This window comes from Chenopodium album, chromosome 5, assembly GCF_948465745.1.
Source record: "Chenopodium album chromosome 5, dcCheAlbu1.1, whole genome shotgun sequence".
Taxonomy (NCBI): Eukaryota; Viridiplantae; Streptophyta; class Magnoliopsida; order Caryophyllales; family Amaranthaceae; genus Chenopodium; species Chenopodium album.
Window position 1 is genome coordinate 17,353,909 of NC_137838.1, and position 17,584 is coordinate 17,371,492.

Below are 17,584 nucleotides of genomic sequence, written 5' to 3' on the forward strand. Positions count from 1 at the left end.
GATGAATAATGAAGATGTTTTCAAGAAGTTTAAGAATGACCAAGGAGGTTTTGACGATTGCATAGTCAACGACACTCGAGGCATCCTAAGCTTGTACGAGGCATCCCATGTTCGTATCCATGGAGATGATATCCTAGACGAAGCTATCGCCTTTACAACAACTCATCTTAAACTTATAGTCGATAAGTTGAGTCCTCCTTTGGCTGAACAAGTAGTTCACGCCCTTCACCAACCACTTCACCTAGGCTTTGTTCGATTAGAGTCAAAGCATTACATCGGATTTTATGAACAAGATGCTTCCCACAACAAAATTCTTCTCAACCTGGCTAAGTTAGACTTCAATTTGCTTCAATTATTGCATCGAAAGGAGTTGCAAGATATAGATAGGTAAGTCCCTACATATTTCCTTCGTTTTTATTTACTGATAATAAGAGAAGTAGCCTTTCAGCCTTCTTAATCGAACATCTCTCTTTTTATATTAATGTGAATGGATGTATCATTGACCATAATTAAATTTAAGGATCAAGTTTCAACAAGTTGTGACTTTGAATGTCCAATTAGGTGGTGGAAAGACTTGTATTCAAAGGCACCATTTGCAAGAGATAGATTGGTAGAGGCCCATTTTTGGATATTGGGATGCTATTATGAACCTAAATATTGTCGTGCTAGACAAATACTCATCAAACTATTTATGATTGTGGAAGTCTTTGATGACATATTCGACGCATATGGCTCTCTTGAAATCTTGAAACTCTTCGTCGAAGCAGTTCATAGGTACTTTAATTCAATCATATTATACATGTATCAAAATTGTTCTAGATCATTGATCATATATCATAGTACTATTGTTCGGGTGAATTAATATAACTGTGCAAAATAAATACATAGGTGGGATTATAGCTATGTAGCTCAACTGCCAGAATATTTCAATAGTGTGTATCAAGTGCTTCTTGAAACATTAGATGGATTTGAGAAAGAGCTAGCTGAAGAAGGCAGATCATACGGTGTACAAATTTATAAAGAGCAGGTATGTTCTGCTTCAATTCAATTCACATGAATTATTTGTTATTATGTAATAGGGCATGTACTGTTGAGGATCATGGAGTGGAGGGACGGTTTGCCCCTCTATCTACCCCAGGAGTGACTTGGGTTCGATCCTCACCCTACCACTCTTGTGATAGGAGGCCAGGGGCACCCCTGTATGGCTGTATCTTACCCTGTAAAAAATGTAATAGGGCTTATTCGGCATTAGTTTAACCACAAGTGAAATTTCTTGGCAATTATTCCAATTATGACAACTATTTATGGTCACCTCGTTAATAATTTGATCTTATGATGGTAATGCTTTTTTTTTTTTTTTTTTTTTTTTGACAAGTATGATGGTAATGCTTGACTAAATGCATTTTGTTCAATAGTTTTATCGTGGTTGCGAGGCATGGCTTCGAGAAGCCGGATGGCTCAAGAAAAAGTATACCCCCAAATATGATGAGTATTTGGAAACTTCTATAGTGTCAATTGGCCAAATTCAGGGGATCGTCGGGTCATACCTTGGCATAACTGAACCCATTGCAACCAAAGACGACTTTGAATGGGTGTGCCAAGATCCAATGCCTAAGGTAGTTGAAGCATCACTTATGATCATTAGGCTATTGAATGACATCGCAAGCACCAAGGTATATATAATTTACTCATGACCACATTCTTAGTTTTGTTTTCCAGTTGCATGAAATAATTTGCGCCTATAAATTATTGACTTATTATACATATGTATTGCAGATTGAGCAGGATAGCAGAGACCATGTAGTCTCCTCTGTACAATGCTACATGAAGGAAACAGGAATTGCAGACGAACAACATGTTTATCAAGTACTAGAAAAGAAAGTGGAGGATGCATGGAAGGATTTAAACCAAGGAATGCTTCGACCATACTCGATCCCAAAGCCTTTATTAGATCGGATCATCAACCTTGCTCGTGCACCCGAAATCTTCTATAAAGGAAGAACTGATGGTTTTACTGTTGTCAACCAGATCATACAGGATAAAATTGCATCACTACTTTTTCAGCCTATTCCTATATAACTGCCGGAAGCTTTTAATTAATTTGGTGTCCTGTCCTAGCATGTTGGCCTATTGGTAATCCCATCGAACCTCCTGAATTAAGGCTACGTTTCTATTTTAGTTCGTCTCAAAATAATAAACACCATGTTATCTGATTTTACTCTTAATAACCCGTGTATAAAACATATATTGTAACTATATTCTCTATGTTTTGGCATATACGATACAAGTGTATCAAATAAACTCTTTTTAAGTACTGTAGGTAGAATTGTTCAATTCAAGTGTATCAAATAAAATTTGAATCCTTTGAATAAAAAAAATAAATAATGTTAGTATTTCCATATACAAAATTTAGAGATCGAACTTTCATTTCTTGGTTTCAAGAAATGGTTCAGTAGTGGTTTCTTGTAATTTCATTGAGGCAAAAACCTCTGTACAAGACTTGCGTGGTGTCGACGAGACAGAATTTTCCCTACTTGAATCGTAAAGCAATTGTGAGAGACAATTTTCTACATTAGAAGACTTCCGCCGATTGTGTCCTTGTTTATTTGACCCACCCTACAGTTACACATTGAAATATTACAGTCTTTCTTAGGATTTAAGGAATATAACCATGTGGGATCATGTTAAAAACTTAAAATCATTTCAATGCATATATCAAATCCTCTCATCAGCTTTTAGGCTTTTATATAAATCTACCATCTATTGTAAAGCATACTTCTATCATATATACATTTGAAAATCCTATGAAATTAATAAAAACTGGTAGCTGTTAGTTTTTGGATAAAAAATCTTAAAAATTGCAACCATTACTATTGAATCTCATATATGAAAATACGATAGAGCTGAATGTGAGCTCTAAAGAGATCCAAATGCATGTAAATTACCCCCGAGGTACTAACAAATTATGGACTGTTCAACTAAAGATCATTGTGCATATGGTAATAATATATACTTGTATTGTAGTCTTGTAGAAGTGAAACTGTGAAACAACTAGTTAACATCATGCAATAAATAAATTCAAGGAAAACTTATTGGTGCCTTGTTCAGCCTTCTCATTGATGGGGCTCGTGCAATCGAAGATGCAGCAGCTGCAGCAGCCACACGAATCCTGCAGAAAATTAAAAGCAAACAGAAGCCAAGGTTGATCTCATAATTCAAGAATCATGTCAAACACTATTACAATTTACAAAGAAACCTTTAACCATGAAATTGAACATACTGATTATGCACATCAACATATTCATCTGTCTCATCAACAATTTCCTCCTGAAATGGCGAAAAACTAGCTAGTCAAGTGTATTTCAGACAGTATAAAGGGTTATGTTAACACAAGTACACTAGGATAAAAACGTTTACAGTCCATACATACCTGTAAAAGTTCTTCAAACACATCCTCGAGGGTGATAATGCCAATGACCTCGCCATCTTCAACACCAGATGGAAAATTCGTGGCAGCTTGCACATTCGTAGTGATAGCCTTCCAAGTCTTATCGATGTCAATAACTGTTTTTTCCGAGCTTTCTTCTTCCTTTAGAAGCAAGGGAGTTGTTAATGCGGAATCCTCAATTGTTGCATTGTTGTAGTCCCTTGGTTTCTCTGCATGGTTTCTACTAGTTGGGCTCCTGCTTTTCGCTCTAGTCTTTACAACTGCGGCCATATGACTACTTCCTTTTTGGAACTCATTTAAAATGTCATAGAGAGGCATATCACAAGGTACCCTAGCAAAGATTGAATATATATTGAATTTTGTAATCGTTTCTTACATTGCAACGGCAAATAACTCAAACATGTTGCAAGAGTAGGCATACCTTGGAATTCTGCGGATGGAAACAGCACTGACAGGGGTCTCTGTTTCTGCCCGAACAGTAAGCAGACTTTTTACCTTAACATGAATGAAAATACATTATGGATGAGCACCATTACGACGATAATATAACTGTAAATCTATGGATGTAAAACTTGTGATTCCATGTGTGTACTAATGAAAGAAACCTACCAATAATAGACCAATAATATTTTTTGGATTTTCAGAATAAACAGGAACACGACTATGGCCTCTTGCTAGAATTTTTCCCATTGCTTCCCTGTATTTTAAGTAAAACAATTAGGGAATATACCGATTTCAATGTTTATGGTATACGTCTACAACGATAAACCTTGAATAGCCATCACAATACATGTTTTTCAGATTTCATAGAACTAGTCATCACCGTCAACATAAGTTCCACATAGAACTAACCACAAAAAATCTCTGAATATTATTACGATATAAGACATAAATCAAAATCTACAATGCCCCAAATTAAAAGAAAAGACGAGGCTCAAGAGAAAGTATGGTAGGAGTATGGACTACATACAGAAACACGATATGATACTACATATGAACTATTATGCACAGCTTCTTAAAAGGCAAATAATATGTTCAGGAGCTTACCAGTCTAGCTTCGAATGAACATCTAATGAAAATGTTGACTCAATTGGTGTCATTGCTTCCTTGGCAGTCTTCCTCCCGCCACAGAAAAGAATAAAATTGAAGACTTAGATACTAGACTGACATACTGATGAAATTGAAAATACCTTCTCAGTCAAATCTATCAAATGAAAGAATCTACAGTCTGTCTACATAGAGATGACATTGACATACCTTCTCAGTCAAATCCAGAGCACCACTGATAATTGTTGTTTCGTCGTGGGTAAGATCACCCCCTTTGCCAGCCTACACTTTGATTAAGGTAATACAGGAACATAAATAGATAGGACAAGTTATTAGTATCAAAACAGTTTAGTGTGCACGATGTTAATTTACCTCCTTGCTATGAATGCTAACAAGCGCTTTCAATTGAGCACGCCTAAAAAGAACCTCGTTATGTCCCAACAAATAGTCCAGAACCTGACATATAAGAAAATATAATGCCCAACATTAGATATTAAATTGCATTACCGATTTGCATCATTAAAATAGAAATTTATTGAGGTAATACCTTGCCAATCGGATATGCAATTGGGTAGCAAATTATCATCAATATACGCACAAGCCAGACGAAATTCGCACCAACAGCAAGTCCATATCTGGTGCATATAGCTTGAGGAATAACCTAGTATATATGTTTCATCATGAACTTCATAAATGTGATCGTAAAATTTATTTTATCATATCCATTGTTGGTCTATCTTCACAATTTTACCTCTCCAAAGAACAGAACAAAAGTTACTGAGAGAACTATAGCCAAAAATTGATTGACAAGCTTATCCAAGTATAGAGGAAGGGCCTGCAAAAGACAGTTTAGAAATTGATTACATAATTATAAGAAAATAAGTGCACAGCTTCTTGCTAACTAAAGCAACAAGAACAAAGCAGTACTGCTAAAAGATGCTGACATTGAAGAGCAACTCGGAGTTGATTACATTATATTGAAAATTCTTCTCACATATGTATTTAGACATGGTGTCCATCAAGCAAAGAATACAGCAACAATTATAACATATGACATTTGATAAGTTTGATGATCTAAAATTAAACTTGAAGTTACTAAAAACATGAAAAGGGAAGTTGAAATGTAGGTACATACCTCCATAGCACAAGCATTGCATAGAAGCAAGGTGACGAGCAACTGATGTTGCTTCTGAACAACAGGAAGAATGGCAGCTGCGTATAAAAGCATACAAATCACTCTATTATATATATATATATATATATATATATATATATATATATATATACAAGGAAAAACAACAAAGGTTGGGAATTGAAAGTAAAATGAAGACTAGTAAAAGATGTTTCTAATTCATATCTGCCCACATTATATACGAAGTAGTAACTTGTTTTTAATCATCATTGTCATATTTGCTGTGCATTCTCATAATAGTTCTACCTTAATCAATGAAAATATTTTATTATTCCACAATTCGTTCATTTTTCATTAAAATTTCTTGTAAACCAATAACGAATACATTTTTCATTCTTCAACAACGAAAATTCGACAACATTATACACATTATAAGAAATCGACAACACGAAAATGAGGAGAAGAAAAGAATGATCACCAGCTTGGTTTTTCTCAGAAGGATCTCCACTACGTTGGAGAATTTCAAGGTCAACAAGACTAAGAGACATCAACCCAAGAGTAAGACCCGACATTATACCCGCAAAAAGTACCATCATAAATGATATTGCGGCGTATATTATCCACCACGTTGACCCGAACGGCAACCGCCTTACCTCCGCCAATTCCACCGCCCCTAAACAACGCGCCGCCGTGCGCGCTAATGTGATTGCATTCATCATTATGTGCATCTTTTTCTTTGTTCATTGATCAAATACCTATGTATATTTGAATGTTGATGACATTTTCTTTGATGAATTTGGGTTGAATTAGCTAAATTTGTTCATTATGATTGGGAGGAAATTAATGTGCAATTCTATTTCTTTATTTGGAGAGGTCTAGGTTCCAAAGATTTAAGGTATGTAAATGTGTTTAAATAGTGCCAATATGATTTTATGAATCGTGATTGTGGGGCCAATAAAATCTTCACAGTTCGTTTTTCCATTTTCCTTTTTTTTCCTCATTTTATCATTATCTGTATCCCTTTTACCATTTCCTTACTTTTACTCCAAAATAACTGATTTAGTCAACTGTATTTGACTTTATTTTATATAATTAAATATTAATAAATATTACTTAAATAATTATATCATGAAACCTTATTTTAATATCTATCTAACAACATATTTTATACTATCTCCGTTAACTATTATTTGCAACAAATGGGTATTATTTGTGAGATATAAAATATTCTTTTATTGTAAATAATAGTTAACGGAGGTAGTATTAAAATATATTTTCATTATGTTAGTATAAAATTAACTAATACATAAATAGTGCAAATTAGCTAATAAAATATTTTTATATTATAAGGGAAGGAGAATTTAATTATAATATGTGTGAATGTGTGATAGAATGTATAACTCAATCTTGGGTCTTAACGATTTGGTTAATCTTTTGGTTGTGTGGATCTCTTGACATGGTATCAAAACCAACGTGATACAGAAGTGAGGAAACTCATGCTGTATTCACACTTTAAACCCAACGATCTCTCATATGATTATGATGATATGAATTCAAGGGGTGTAATATAATGCCCTGTAACCATCAACTTAAATTTTTGGTTGATTTAATCAGTGCGATAGATTATATAAACCAATCTTGATCCTTAACCATCAACTTATGATTATGATTCCCGTTAAAAAAAAACCTTAAAATTTTAGTTGAGTTGGTCAGCATGAAAGAGTATGTAAATCTAGGGTCCGCTATTTATGCAAACATCCCACAACACAAGACCTCGCATAATTTCCCAAATTTTGATATGTGTTACAAAGTATAAAAGATTTTTAACGAGAAGATGTAACTAATGAAGACTTTCGTTTAGATGGTAAGTCAGACATTTGGTGATTTGCCAGTTCGAAACTTTTGTCGTATTTTTTGGCGAACGCCTCTGAAAGGTTTATGGCACTGGCCCCTAAAAGACATCACTTAACTTTGAAACTTAAATGATGCACCGTGCTCATGGTGCACTCGGGTAAATAAAAAAAGGCGGAAAGAACATTTAGTGTTTGATAAAGAACATACCATCGTACACAGGGTAAAGTCGTATCTCCTAATATAATCCAGATTATGAGGAGGTAACCAATATTTATAATTGAATAATAAACTAAACTACGGAGATCAAGAATAAGGAGAAAATTATATATAAAAGGATTTAGGGCATAGGTTCACCAATAAATAATATTCCAGGGTAGAATATAATAATCATTCATCAATGCATACAACAATCAGATTATAAAGGGCTTTCGCTACGTATTATAATCACACAATTAATTTACCAGTATTAAATCTCATCTTTCGAATCTCGACCGAACCATTTATAAATTAACCTGGCTATTGAAACTAGACCTAAACATCAATTCTCATCTGTCGAATCTCGAATCAATATTTTCAAACTCATGCATAAAAGATCAGGCCTAATCTAGTCACATAGCATTAAATCAATCAATAGGAAATTAATCTAGCATTGATAATTAACAATAATAAATTACCCCTTCATATTATTTATGGATCCCCATAAACCCTAGAAATAGAACTACTCACACATAATAAAAACTAAACAAATCAAAGCAATAAAGCTAGATATGATTAAAGGAATAAAATAAACAACTAAGATTAAGAGAAGAGAAATAGTTACCAAACAAATCTGGAATTAAGAATGGATTAAGAACAAAAGTATAAGAGAGAGAAAATCTAAGAAAACAATTAAGAGAGTAAAGAAAAAGTAAAGAGTAAGAGAGTGATTAAAAGAGAGATCCTAAAATCGTTTTACGGAGGAGTATTTATACTCCGTACAAATCCTAAACTAAAACAAACTAAAACGACGTTAATCGGCTCCTAATAATTACACGCGCCCGATCGGGCGAGGCACCGTCCGATCGGCCGCGCCTTTTTGCTCCAATGTTCAATCTCGCGCCCGGCCGAGCGCGTCACCGGGCGCTGACCTTTGCTTCTCCCGCCCGGCCAGGCGCGCCTCGGGGCGCCAGCCTCTTTGGCCGGGCGGCTCTCTTGGGCCACTATCTGGACTACGATTGGGCTCCGATTCTTCGGGCCAATCTGGGTTTCCTCTTCCGGTCTTGAATACTCGGTCCAAATGCCCCGTTATCACACATACCGAGACCTTAATCACCGGTTCGATGGCTCTAACCGGCCCTGGGCTATAAAATCTGGTCGTGCTTCTCCAGTGCTCGTGATTGCTCCATAATATATCGGGAAAATGCTCCAAAAGTGCAAATCCCTGCAAAAGTCAACCAAATTTACGAAAATACTAGAAAACACCAATTAGTAATAAAAGTGGCTCTAAAGAGCCAAAAACACTACTAATTACGACCAAGGGACGGGGGTAAAATACTATATAAAATAGACACATCAAACTCCCCCAAGCCAAACTTTTGCTTGTCCCTAAGCAAAGATCTCATTAATGAATCAATAAATATGCTTCACCCCAAAAAGTAAAAATCAAGCACAAACGATTCAGGGTAAATCAAATAAACATGCTTCAAAATTAACCAATCAAATCCATCCAATTACCTTTCCTCCCTAATAATTGTCAAATAGAGCAAACGACAAGAGCATATAGAATTCAAGACTAGTGCTCACTCACTCAACTCTCATTTATGTGACGAGTAAAAGATGTACTCGATCGCTCTCTAACCAACCCCTTTATGTGAACAATGCCCTCCCAACTCACACTCTCGTGTGTATAAAGAAGTGAACGCTCAATCCTACTAGTCGACTCGAAATATGTCAAATCATAACTTGCATTGATAAACAACACTTTCACATTCATACAACTCTATGCACAAAGGTCGGAAGGTCTTTAAAGCTTGTAATGTAAGGCTAGGATAAAGGGTAGGAATCATTTGGGAATAAGTGAGAGAAAAGCTATGCTTAAGGGAGCAAATCCTAATAAAACCCATGATCAAAATAAATAATGATCAACATCTTCTACATAACCAACTCTAACATCAACCAAATATACTCCAATCAAAATAAACAATCCCAGCACTTACATATCACTCATAAAAATATAATAATGAAGAAGTGGAGTGAATAAACAAACTTTATTTTCCAAACTTGAATTTTTCATTGAAGCTCTTATTTTTTCTTTTGATCAACCTCCAACTAGAACATTTGAACATTGAACACTATTTTCTTTCTTTTTGATTTTTTTTTTCTTTTGAAGTTCACTTATTTTTTTCACTTTTTTTTTTCTTGAACTTCTCTTTTTTTTAACATCATGCTTTATTTTTTTTCCAAGAAAATATAACTCTCAAACTCATCAAAAATAAGCATGATCAAAAACAAAATAACTTCTCAAATCCCACCCAAATTGTGCAAATAATAAGCACACTACAAACTCCCTCACCTCACTCACTTATAGCTCCCCCAAGCCAATCTTGGGACTAGTAACCAATGGGGCAAAATAGGCTTGTAATGTGGCTAATAAACAACAAAAAGTCAAGGCAGCAACATGGGTAGCAAGAAGGGAACAAATGTATCTACAATCATCTGGAGGCTATCTAAAAGAACAAATGCATTCGTCCTCCTCAATGTGCATAATAATAAATCATACAAACATTACTTATAGTTGCAAATCAATACTCAAATTCATTGACATACCAGGAACTAACACACATTCCTTATCAAATCAACTAGTCAAGCACTATATTCACAAGTAGTTGGGCAAAATTGACGCATGTTAAGGTTTCAAGGCAATCAAACATCAAATCATGATCAACTAATCCACAATGCTTATCATCAATAACCAAGAATCAAAACAATTTTCTCAAGTAAGGAGCACAGGGAAGCATAATTTACAATTCATTGGAACGTATTTTTGGATTTTTTTTTTATTTTTCAATTTTTTTGTATTTTTCATATATAAGAAAGCAATAAAACTAACCTAGAAAGCAATAAATCTAAACTAAGAAAACACACCAAAAATAAAAGAAAAGAGAAAAAGAAAGATACCAAATCCAAAATCTCCCTCAAGCCAGAATCAGACAATGTCCTCATTGGCCCGAGAATTAGCCCAGCATAGCTAGTCGTGATCATCCTTATCCATCGAGCCGAAACTTGCACCTCCACTGCCACCTGCACCAGAAGAGCTACCACCAAAATAATCAGCCTGAAAAGTCCCCTCCGCAGGTCCCCCGAAAGGAATGTCCTGGCTGTACCCATGGAAGGCAGAATAGTCAGTGTAAATACCACGGGCAGTGGGATACCTATCGTATCCCTAGGGTGGAGCCTGAAACCAGTCAGGGTAAATAGCATCGTCGGGAATGTTGCCCCGATGAGCATAATCATCGTACATAGGGTAGAGAGCTCTACCCTGGTTCCTCTCCAGGTACCCGAACCTCTGGTCTATAGAGCCTACCATCCTCCTAAGGCGGAAAGAACATTTAGTGAGTTCTTTGAGTAAAATTATACGAAGTATGTTCTTTACATTATAACTTATGTTATTTAACATATGTTGATAAACATATACCAGTATGTTTTTTTGGGTTTAATAATACAAAGTATATTCTTTGAATTTGGCGTGTATGTTCTTTAAGGTCGTAATGACGCCCAAATTCTATTTTTATTATCATATGTCATATTTAAATTACTTTTATTATCGTATATTCTTTGAGTTTGATTAGTGTGTTATTTAGGTATTAACTATATGTACTTTACAATATAAACTATTTTTTTTTTAACATATGTTATTTTGATATTTGATATTGAAATCATAAATTATCTTTAATTGAAAATAATTTTATTAGAGTAAAAAAAAAACTAAATTATTATGGGAAGTTGAATTTTTTTTTTGGGAGAGATAGAAAACTATTTTTTGGGGAAATGATAACTTTGGTAAGGATTTTTTAAAAGCTGATCAACATTGGCATGACTCGCTTCCTGACCCGATCCGGCCCGAATAGGGTGGGTTTGGGCAAACCTAAAAATGTATTTTTAGTTAAAACTCGAACCGGGTTCGAAAAAAGCCCAAAAACCAGCTACTTTTCTACGGGTTTGGGCACGAGAAATTATGATATAGCCCAGCCCAACTCGATTTTTTTACCACCTCTAAATTTTTTCCGTTAATAATGTGTAATTTTTCAGAAAATTTTATTAAGTTTTTATCTCGTTCTTTTTATTATATCTTTAATTATGTTCTTTGGTAATGCATGTTTTTGTCAAATACAAACATGTTCTTTGTCAAATGCATATATGTTCTTTATGAAACATAGGATGTTCTTTCCGCCTTTTTTTTTATTTATCCGGGTGTACAATGAGCACTGTACACCCGTGTGTATAAACCATGGATTACTTAACTTTTTGGTTAAGAACTTAAGACGCAGCCCCAATTTTTATGAGTTCCTTTCACCTAAAATTCTACTCATTTGAAATTATTTTTACAAGTATTAACTACATACTCCCTAAAAGACATCACTTAATATTATTTGAGTTCCTTAATTTTTGCCCTATTGCAAAAATATGAGTCAAAATTTGAAAACTTTGACCATAAATCTATAAGTGATAATATATTCATGTGAGATCTTATTAGAATTGTCTCTTTGTATAGTTTATTAATATCAAATTTCTATAATTTTTACACATATAGAAATAGATCGAGATATACGCGTTTGAAGATATATCTTGGAGACCATGAAAAGTCAAATGGGACAAAAAAAAAAAAAAAAAAAAAAAAAGGAATAGAGGGAGTAATTATTAGTGTGAAGCGTCAATTTTTTTTTGGTTTTTTAAGTGCACCTACGTACCACCCTACTTCTACTTTTATAAAGTTTAAATTGTGCAAAAATAATTTTACTAACACGTGCTATGAGATAACAATTTAATAAATTTTCTAACAATATGGTACTTTATTAATTTTGTGTTAAGGTAAAATTCAATCCCTGCTAGTCACAAAATTAGTAAGCATGCATAGTCACAATTTGTAATGCATACTTTAAATTCCCTGGTAGTCACAATTTTCTTCATGAAACAAAATGAGTACTTTAACTTTGTGATAAACGATTATGTGGCTAATTCTTTTGTTATTTAGTTGTATAAATAATCATACTCTGTATTGGTAATTGATTAGTAAAGATCAGGAGAACACTCAATATAATGAATATTACTTGTAGTCTTTTGTTTTGCGATGAGAGTTTGTTTAGTAGAAGCTGAGCAAGGTTGTGTTTGGGAAGATAGATTTTATTTCAAATGCATCATTTGAATTATTGAATTTGAGTATTTCAAATGATATGGTTTACCTCGTCATTTGAAATCCTTACCTTCATGGGTTATTACTTGGTAATTGTATAATTTGGGCAAATTCCTCATTTGAAATTCTTGGACATCCAAACATTATAATTGTCCCAATTCCGAAATTTCAAATGAAATTCTAGAATCCAAACACACCACAACATTATTTTATTTACAAAAGCTTTTTAGTTCAATGACAAACCAATCACTTCCTATATTAAATGAATTACAATATCGTCGACACATATACAGAGTAAATGTTCAAAGACTTAAAACTAATTTCTTACATAACTAGTAATAATGAAGTACCTTGGCATACAAATTTCCAATTATTTCTACTAACACTACAATGTCTACAGACTCTACACTAGCACTAGATAGATCTAGCAAGCAATCAGATCACAATCTAAACACAACGAAATCAATATCATGTGAAAATGCAATTAAGCCACTTAACCTGAGCTCAACATTATCAATGCTTGAGCAGCTCCATCCTCCTCATTGGCATCATCATGCTATTCTTCCTCATCACCATCGTCATCATCGGTATCATCATGCTGTTCTTCCACATTAGCAATATCAGCATGCTGTTCATCCTCATCATCGGTATCAGCATGTTGGTGTTCCTCATCAGTGATATAAGCATGTTGTTCCTCCTCCTCAGCGATATCATAATCATCATGATCATCGATATACAAACCAGTAAAGCTGACATTAACATTTCCAAGGCTAGGGCAGTGCCATTTAACCCAAGGTGGAGGCGGAAAGAACAACCCTCGATAAAGCTTATGGTCCTTGTTTGGGTAGTCCAAGAGAAGCCTAACCTGCTTTTGTATGTTGAACACATGAAAATATTTATCATATGTTGGAAAAATCAGACTATTGAGGCACTCTAGTCCCTTTGGCATAGGACTATCAGGCCTGCTACTTCCTTCACCATATCCCTCCACCCCTTTTTCTACATCGACATCAGGAAACCACCAACAAATCGTACTCGGCTTCCATTGTGGTAGATAATCTTTCAAAGATGGAATACCAAATGACACCTCATTATAAGGCCCAAAACCAAGGAAAAAAGCTCGATCACCCAAGTTTTTCAAACGCACCCACTCTTTTTCTTCCTTAAACAGGAACACAAACATTCTGCTAGTCCAACTCTCTCCACCATAATCCTCTCGCATTCCGTTGATGGCAAGATACAACTCCTCATTCGACGACACCATCTTCAAATACCGTAACTCGTATGAAATCCCTTTGACATTAATTTCTTTGTCCACTTGATTTTGTACCAAAAAATCAGGCCTATCGATGAACTGCATCGAAATCATTTCATTTTGAGGATTGATTACTCCGATTTTCCACTTTGGACAATTATGCCCTCTTTCTTTGAGCAAGATTACATAGAATTTTCCATTATGAAAAGCCATATCAAGTACACCTCCCCAATGGCAAATCTCGATATCAATCCATTCTTTGTCACCCAATCTCCATAACATCAATCCATCCTCTCTCTTATCATTCACTAACACAGCATACTTATAACTCGAATTCAATGCCCAACCATCTACAACTCGGTAGGATATACATTTGGGTTGGGTTTTACAGTCCGATAGATGAACCAAGTACATGGGTTTATCAAGTTCAAGAACCCGACAATCCAACAGATTGAGACCCAGTTTCCCAACAATGGGTGGATCCGAGTGAAAGTAGTCTAGGGTCAAGTGATCATCAACCGGGTTAAGGAGGTGCCATTTGGACGGTTCGAGTTCAATCATCTTGACAACCCATGCACCACCATCGACACCGGAAGAGGGGAGAGGAGATAGAAAGTAGAATCGGGTTTCGAGGAGGAAAAGAAGGCGATCTCCGTAAAGAGGGTGTGATGGAGTCCTGAAACAGGGTCTAAGATGGGAAGGAAATTCAGGGTTTGGAGAAAGAGCGGTTCGCCAAGAAGAGCAAACGGCACGAAGACGGTGAAGGTCTGGCTTCAAACCATGGTGTTGGAGGATGTGTAAGAGTATGTCTCTTGGAAGATTGCTCCATTTATCCACGCTTTTTTGCTTGCCGGAGTAAGACCTTTGTGTTTCCATTCTTGATGTTATTATTGGGAACAGAGCAAGTAGAAGAAACAGAACAACTAGTAGAAGAAACAGATTAATACAACAGAAATGAGGCCCCCCTAAATATATATGTATAAATGGAGGGAAAAAAGATTTAGACTCGTATCTTTAATAATTCTTATTTTTGGAGCACTATCAATTATCCTCTCCATCTAAGACATGAAGATATCTCTTGTAAGTAGGCAATGTGAAAATTGAATATATCACATTTATGAATTAGCAAGCCAAAGACCCAATGCTATATTACTAATCAAGTAATAGGTCTTAGCTACAGCCTGGTGCGGTAGGATAGCCAAAGACCCAATACTGTATTAGATCATATTTCAAATAATCTTGCTAACGAGCGCCTTAAATGTGATTAAGCTTGTACATCGGGCTAAAACCGAACCGGACCTGACCCGGACGTGAATGAACCAGAACCTTAATTGATTTTTAGGACTGGAGATTGAACCTAAATCAACAAGTCCGGTTTTCGGTCCAATTCTTAAAAATTAGTTTCGATCCGGGTTTATCTTGTGTTAGTGTAATTAAAATACTATTCTTATTAAAATTATAAGGAACATTAATTACATCATAAGAGATCTCTACAAAGAAACAACTTACACTAAAGTGAACTAGTTACTCAAAAATTTATGAGAGGTTAAGCACAAAACTAACCTGTCTCTCTTCAGTCCCCGGCTTAGTATAATCACTAGATGAAGCCCGTGCGATGCACTTTTATTTGAATTTTGAAAAATAATTATATATGTGTAAATTGGGAAATCTCATTCGTCAATTATACTTAAGTGTCATTTAAATTAGGAAATTTTGAAAAAATCACCTTTTAAATTTTTTTTTTTTTGTTTTTTTTTGTTTTTGTTTTTTTTTTTTTTTTTTTGCATATAACCCATCTTTTTTTAAAAAAAAATGTTGCAAAAGACCACCAATTTTAAAATTTTTGTTGCAAATTACCACCATTTTAATGTAAACAATTGATAAATTTGGCTGAAAAAGTGGTATTTTGCATATGTTCTTTTCTGTAAATTATCATACATTAATTCATTGCTTGCTGAATTGGAGTTGGAACATTACAAATTATTATAGACGCTATTACTTGTGAATTTGCATATAGAAATGATGAGACAATGTTTTGTATGATGATTTGGTTACTTAATTTTAATTTTATTGTTTTTTTCCTTTATTGTAATTTGATATTTTATTAATTCGATCCTTTCAAAGCAAAGCCAAAAAAAAAAAAAAAAATAGTTACATTTTTTACTTTACTCGATAATTAGGCCCCAATTTCTCATTCCGCCCATAGGCCACCATAAAGCTAGGAACAGACCTGAGTAAGTGTTTAGTTTACTCTATTTTCTTTCATCCGTTATACGTCCCTCACATATTCTTAGGTGCACACTCATGCACCTAGAAATAGGTGTAACAACAACACAATATGAACATTAGCTTTTCAGAAAGTGAACATTAGATTTCTTCCCTTTATTTTTCTTCTTCATTTTTTTATTTTCTCTCTCCTCTGTTTTTTTTTTTATTTTTTTATTTTTCCCCTTTTTTACACTTTTTTGATTGAATTTGTTTCTTACAACATGAAAATAGTTATTAAGTATGAATTTTTGTGTGAATTTTGATTTTGTGCCTTAATTTCGATTAATTAAAGTATATATGAATCTTTGAATTTACAAATTATACTCTATTTTTTCTCCTTCCTTCTTTAATTCCTTTTTCCTCTTTTATTTATTTATTTATTTATTCAGTTTTTCGATTTAATGATTGAATATGTTACTTACAATATGGAATTGGTTGTTTATTTGATTTTTTGAATTCATATGAATTGTGCTTTTTTTTTTTTTAGCTTCGATCAATTTCATTTGTGTATGAATTTCATTGGATTTTCTGCATTTTTTTTTATCAATGAACATAATCATGCAAAATATGAACATATGCATAGGTTCCCTTAAATGTGAACATTAGCTTTTCAGAAAGTGAACATAAGCTTAAAACATATGAACATATGCATTTAAGAAAGTAAACATAACAATTCAAAATATGAACGTAAGCATTGATTTCCTTAAAGTGAATATAACCATTTAAAAGGTGAACATATGCGTAAAAAATATGATCATATGAATTTAAGAGAGAGAAGATATGCATAAACTGACTTAATGAGAACAACAAATATTTACTATGAATATTTACATTATGAACATATAAAATATTATTATGAATGTAAGGCATTTTATTATGAACATAAAAAATTGAAGAAATAAAAATAATGTGGTTATGAAACATATGCATCATAATTCATAAGTATTAAAAATACAAACATATGAATTCAAAATATGAACATATGCATTGGTTCATTTTTGAATGCGTATGAACATAATTAAGCATTTCAGAAGGTGAACATATACATAAAAAAATATGAACATATGACTTTAGAAAGTGAATATAAGCATTTCAGAAAGTTTACAAACGGATTCAAAATATGAACATAAGAATTCAAAATATAAACATATGCATTTCAAAATGTGAACATAAAATATCCGTTTGATTTCA

General features: G+C 34.0%; 3 protein-coding genes across 3 annotated transcripts; 1 reads left to right on the top strand and 2 right to left on the bottom strand.

The window, feature by feature from the left end:
• The first annotated feature begins 1 nt into the window (after window position 1).
• LOC145632679 ((-)-drimenol synthase-like) lies at window positions 2-2,079 on the top strand. Its single transcript, XM_081685026.1, has 5 exons — window positions 2-387; window positions 562-774; window positions 889-1,027; window positions 1,416-1,673; window positions 1,777-2,079. The coding sequence occupies exons 1-5, from the start codon at window positions 2-4 to the stop codon at window positions 2,077-2,079; spliced, it is 1,299 nt and encodes a 432-aa protein (XP_081541152.1).
• A 982-nt stretch (window positions 2,080-3,061) lies between these two features.
• On the bottom strand, window positions 3,062-6,295 carry LOC145630534 (DUF21 domain-containing protein At4g14240-like). Its single transcript, XM_081682787.1, has 12 exons — window positions 6,106-6,295; window positions 5,631-5,707; window positions 5,247-5,330; window positions 5,043-5,156; window positions 4,868-4,951; window positions 4,706-4,777; window positions 4,496-4,563; window positions 4,058-4,145; window positions 3,870-3,943; window positions 3,431-3,779; window positions 3,281-3,327; window positions 3,062-3,169 (listed from the first exon to the last, which is right to left on the bottom strand). Exons 1-12 carry the CDS (start codon window positions 6,221-6,223, stop codon window positions 3,079-3,081), a joined length of 1,266 nt encoding a protein of 421 aa, XP_081538913.1. The 5' UTR covers window positions 6,224-6,295; the 3' UTR covers window positions 3,062-3,078.
• Window positions 6,296-13,426: 7,131 nt separating this feature from the next.
• On the bottom strand, window positions 13,427-15,001 carry LOC145632680 (F-box protein At2g17036-like). The gene has a single exon (XM_081685027.1). The coding sequence runs from the start codon at window positions 14,999-15,001 to the stop codon at window positions 13,427-13,429; it is 1,575 nt and encodes a 524-aa protein (XP_081541153.1).
• Window positions 15,002-17,584: the final 2,583 nt, after the last annotated feature.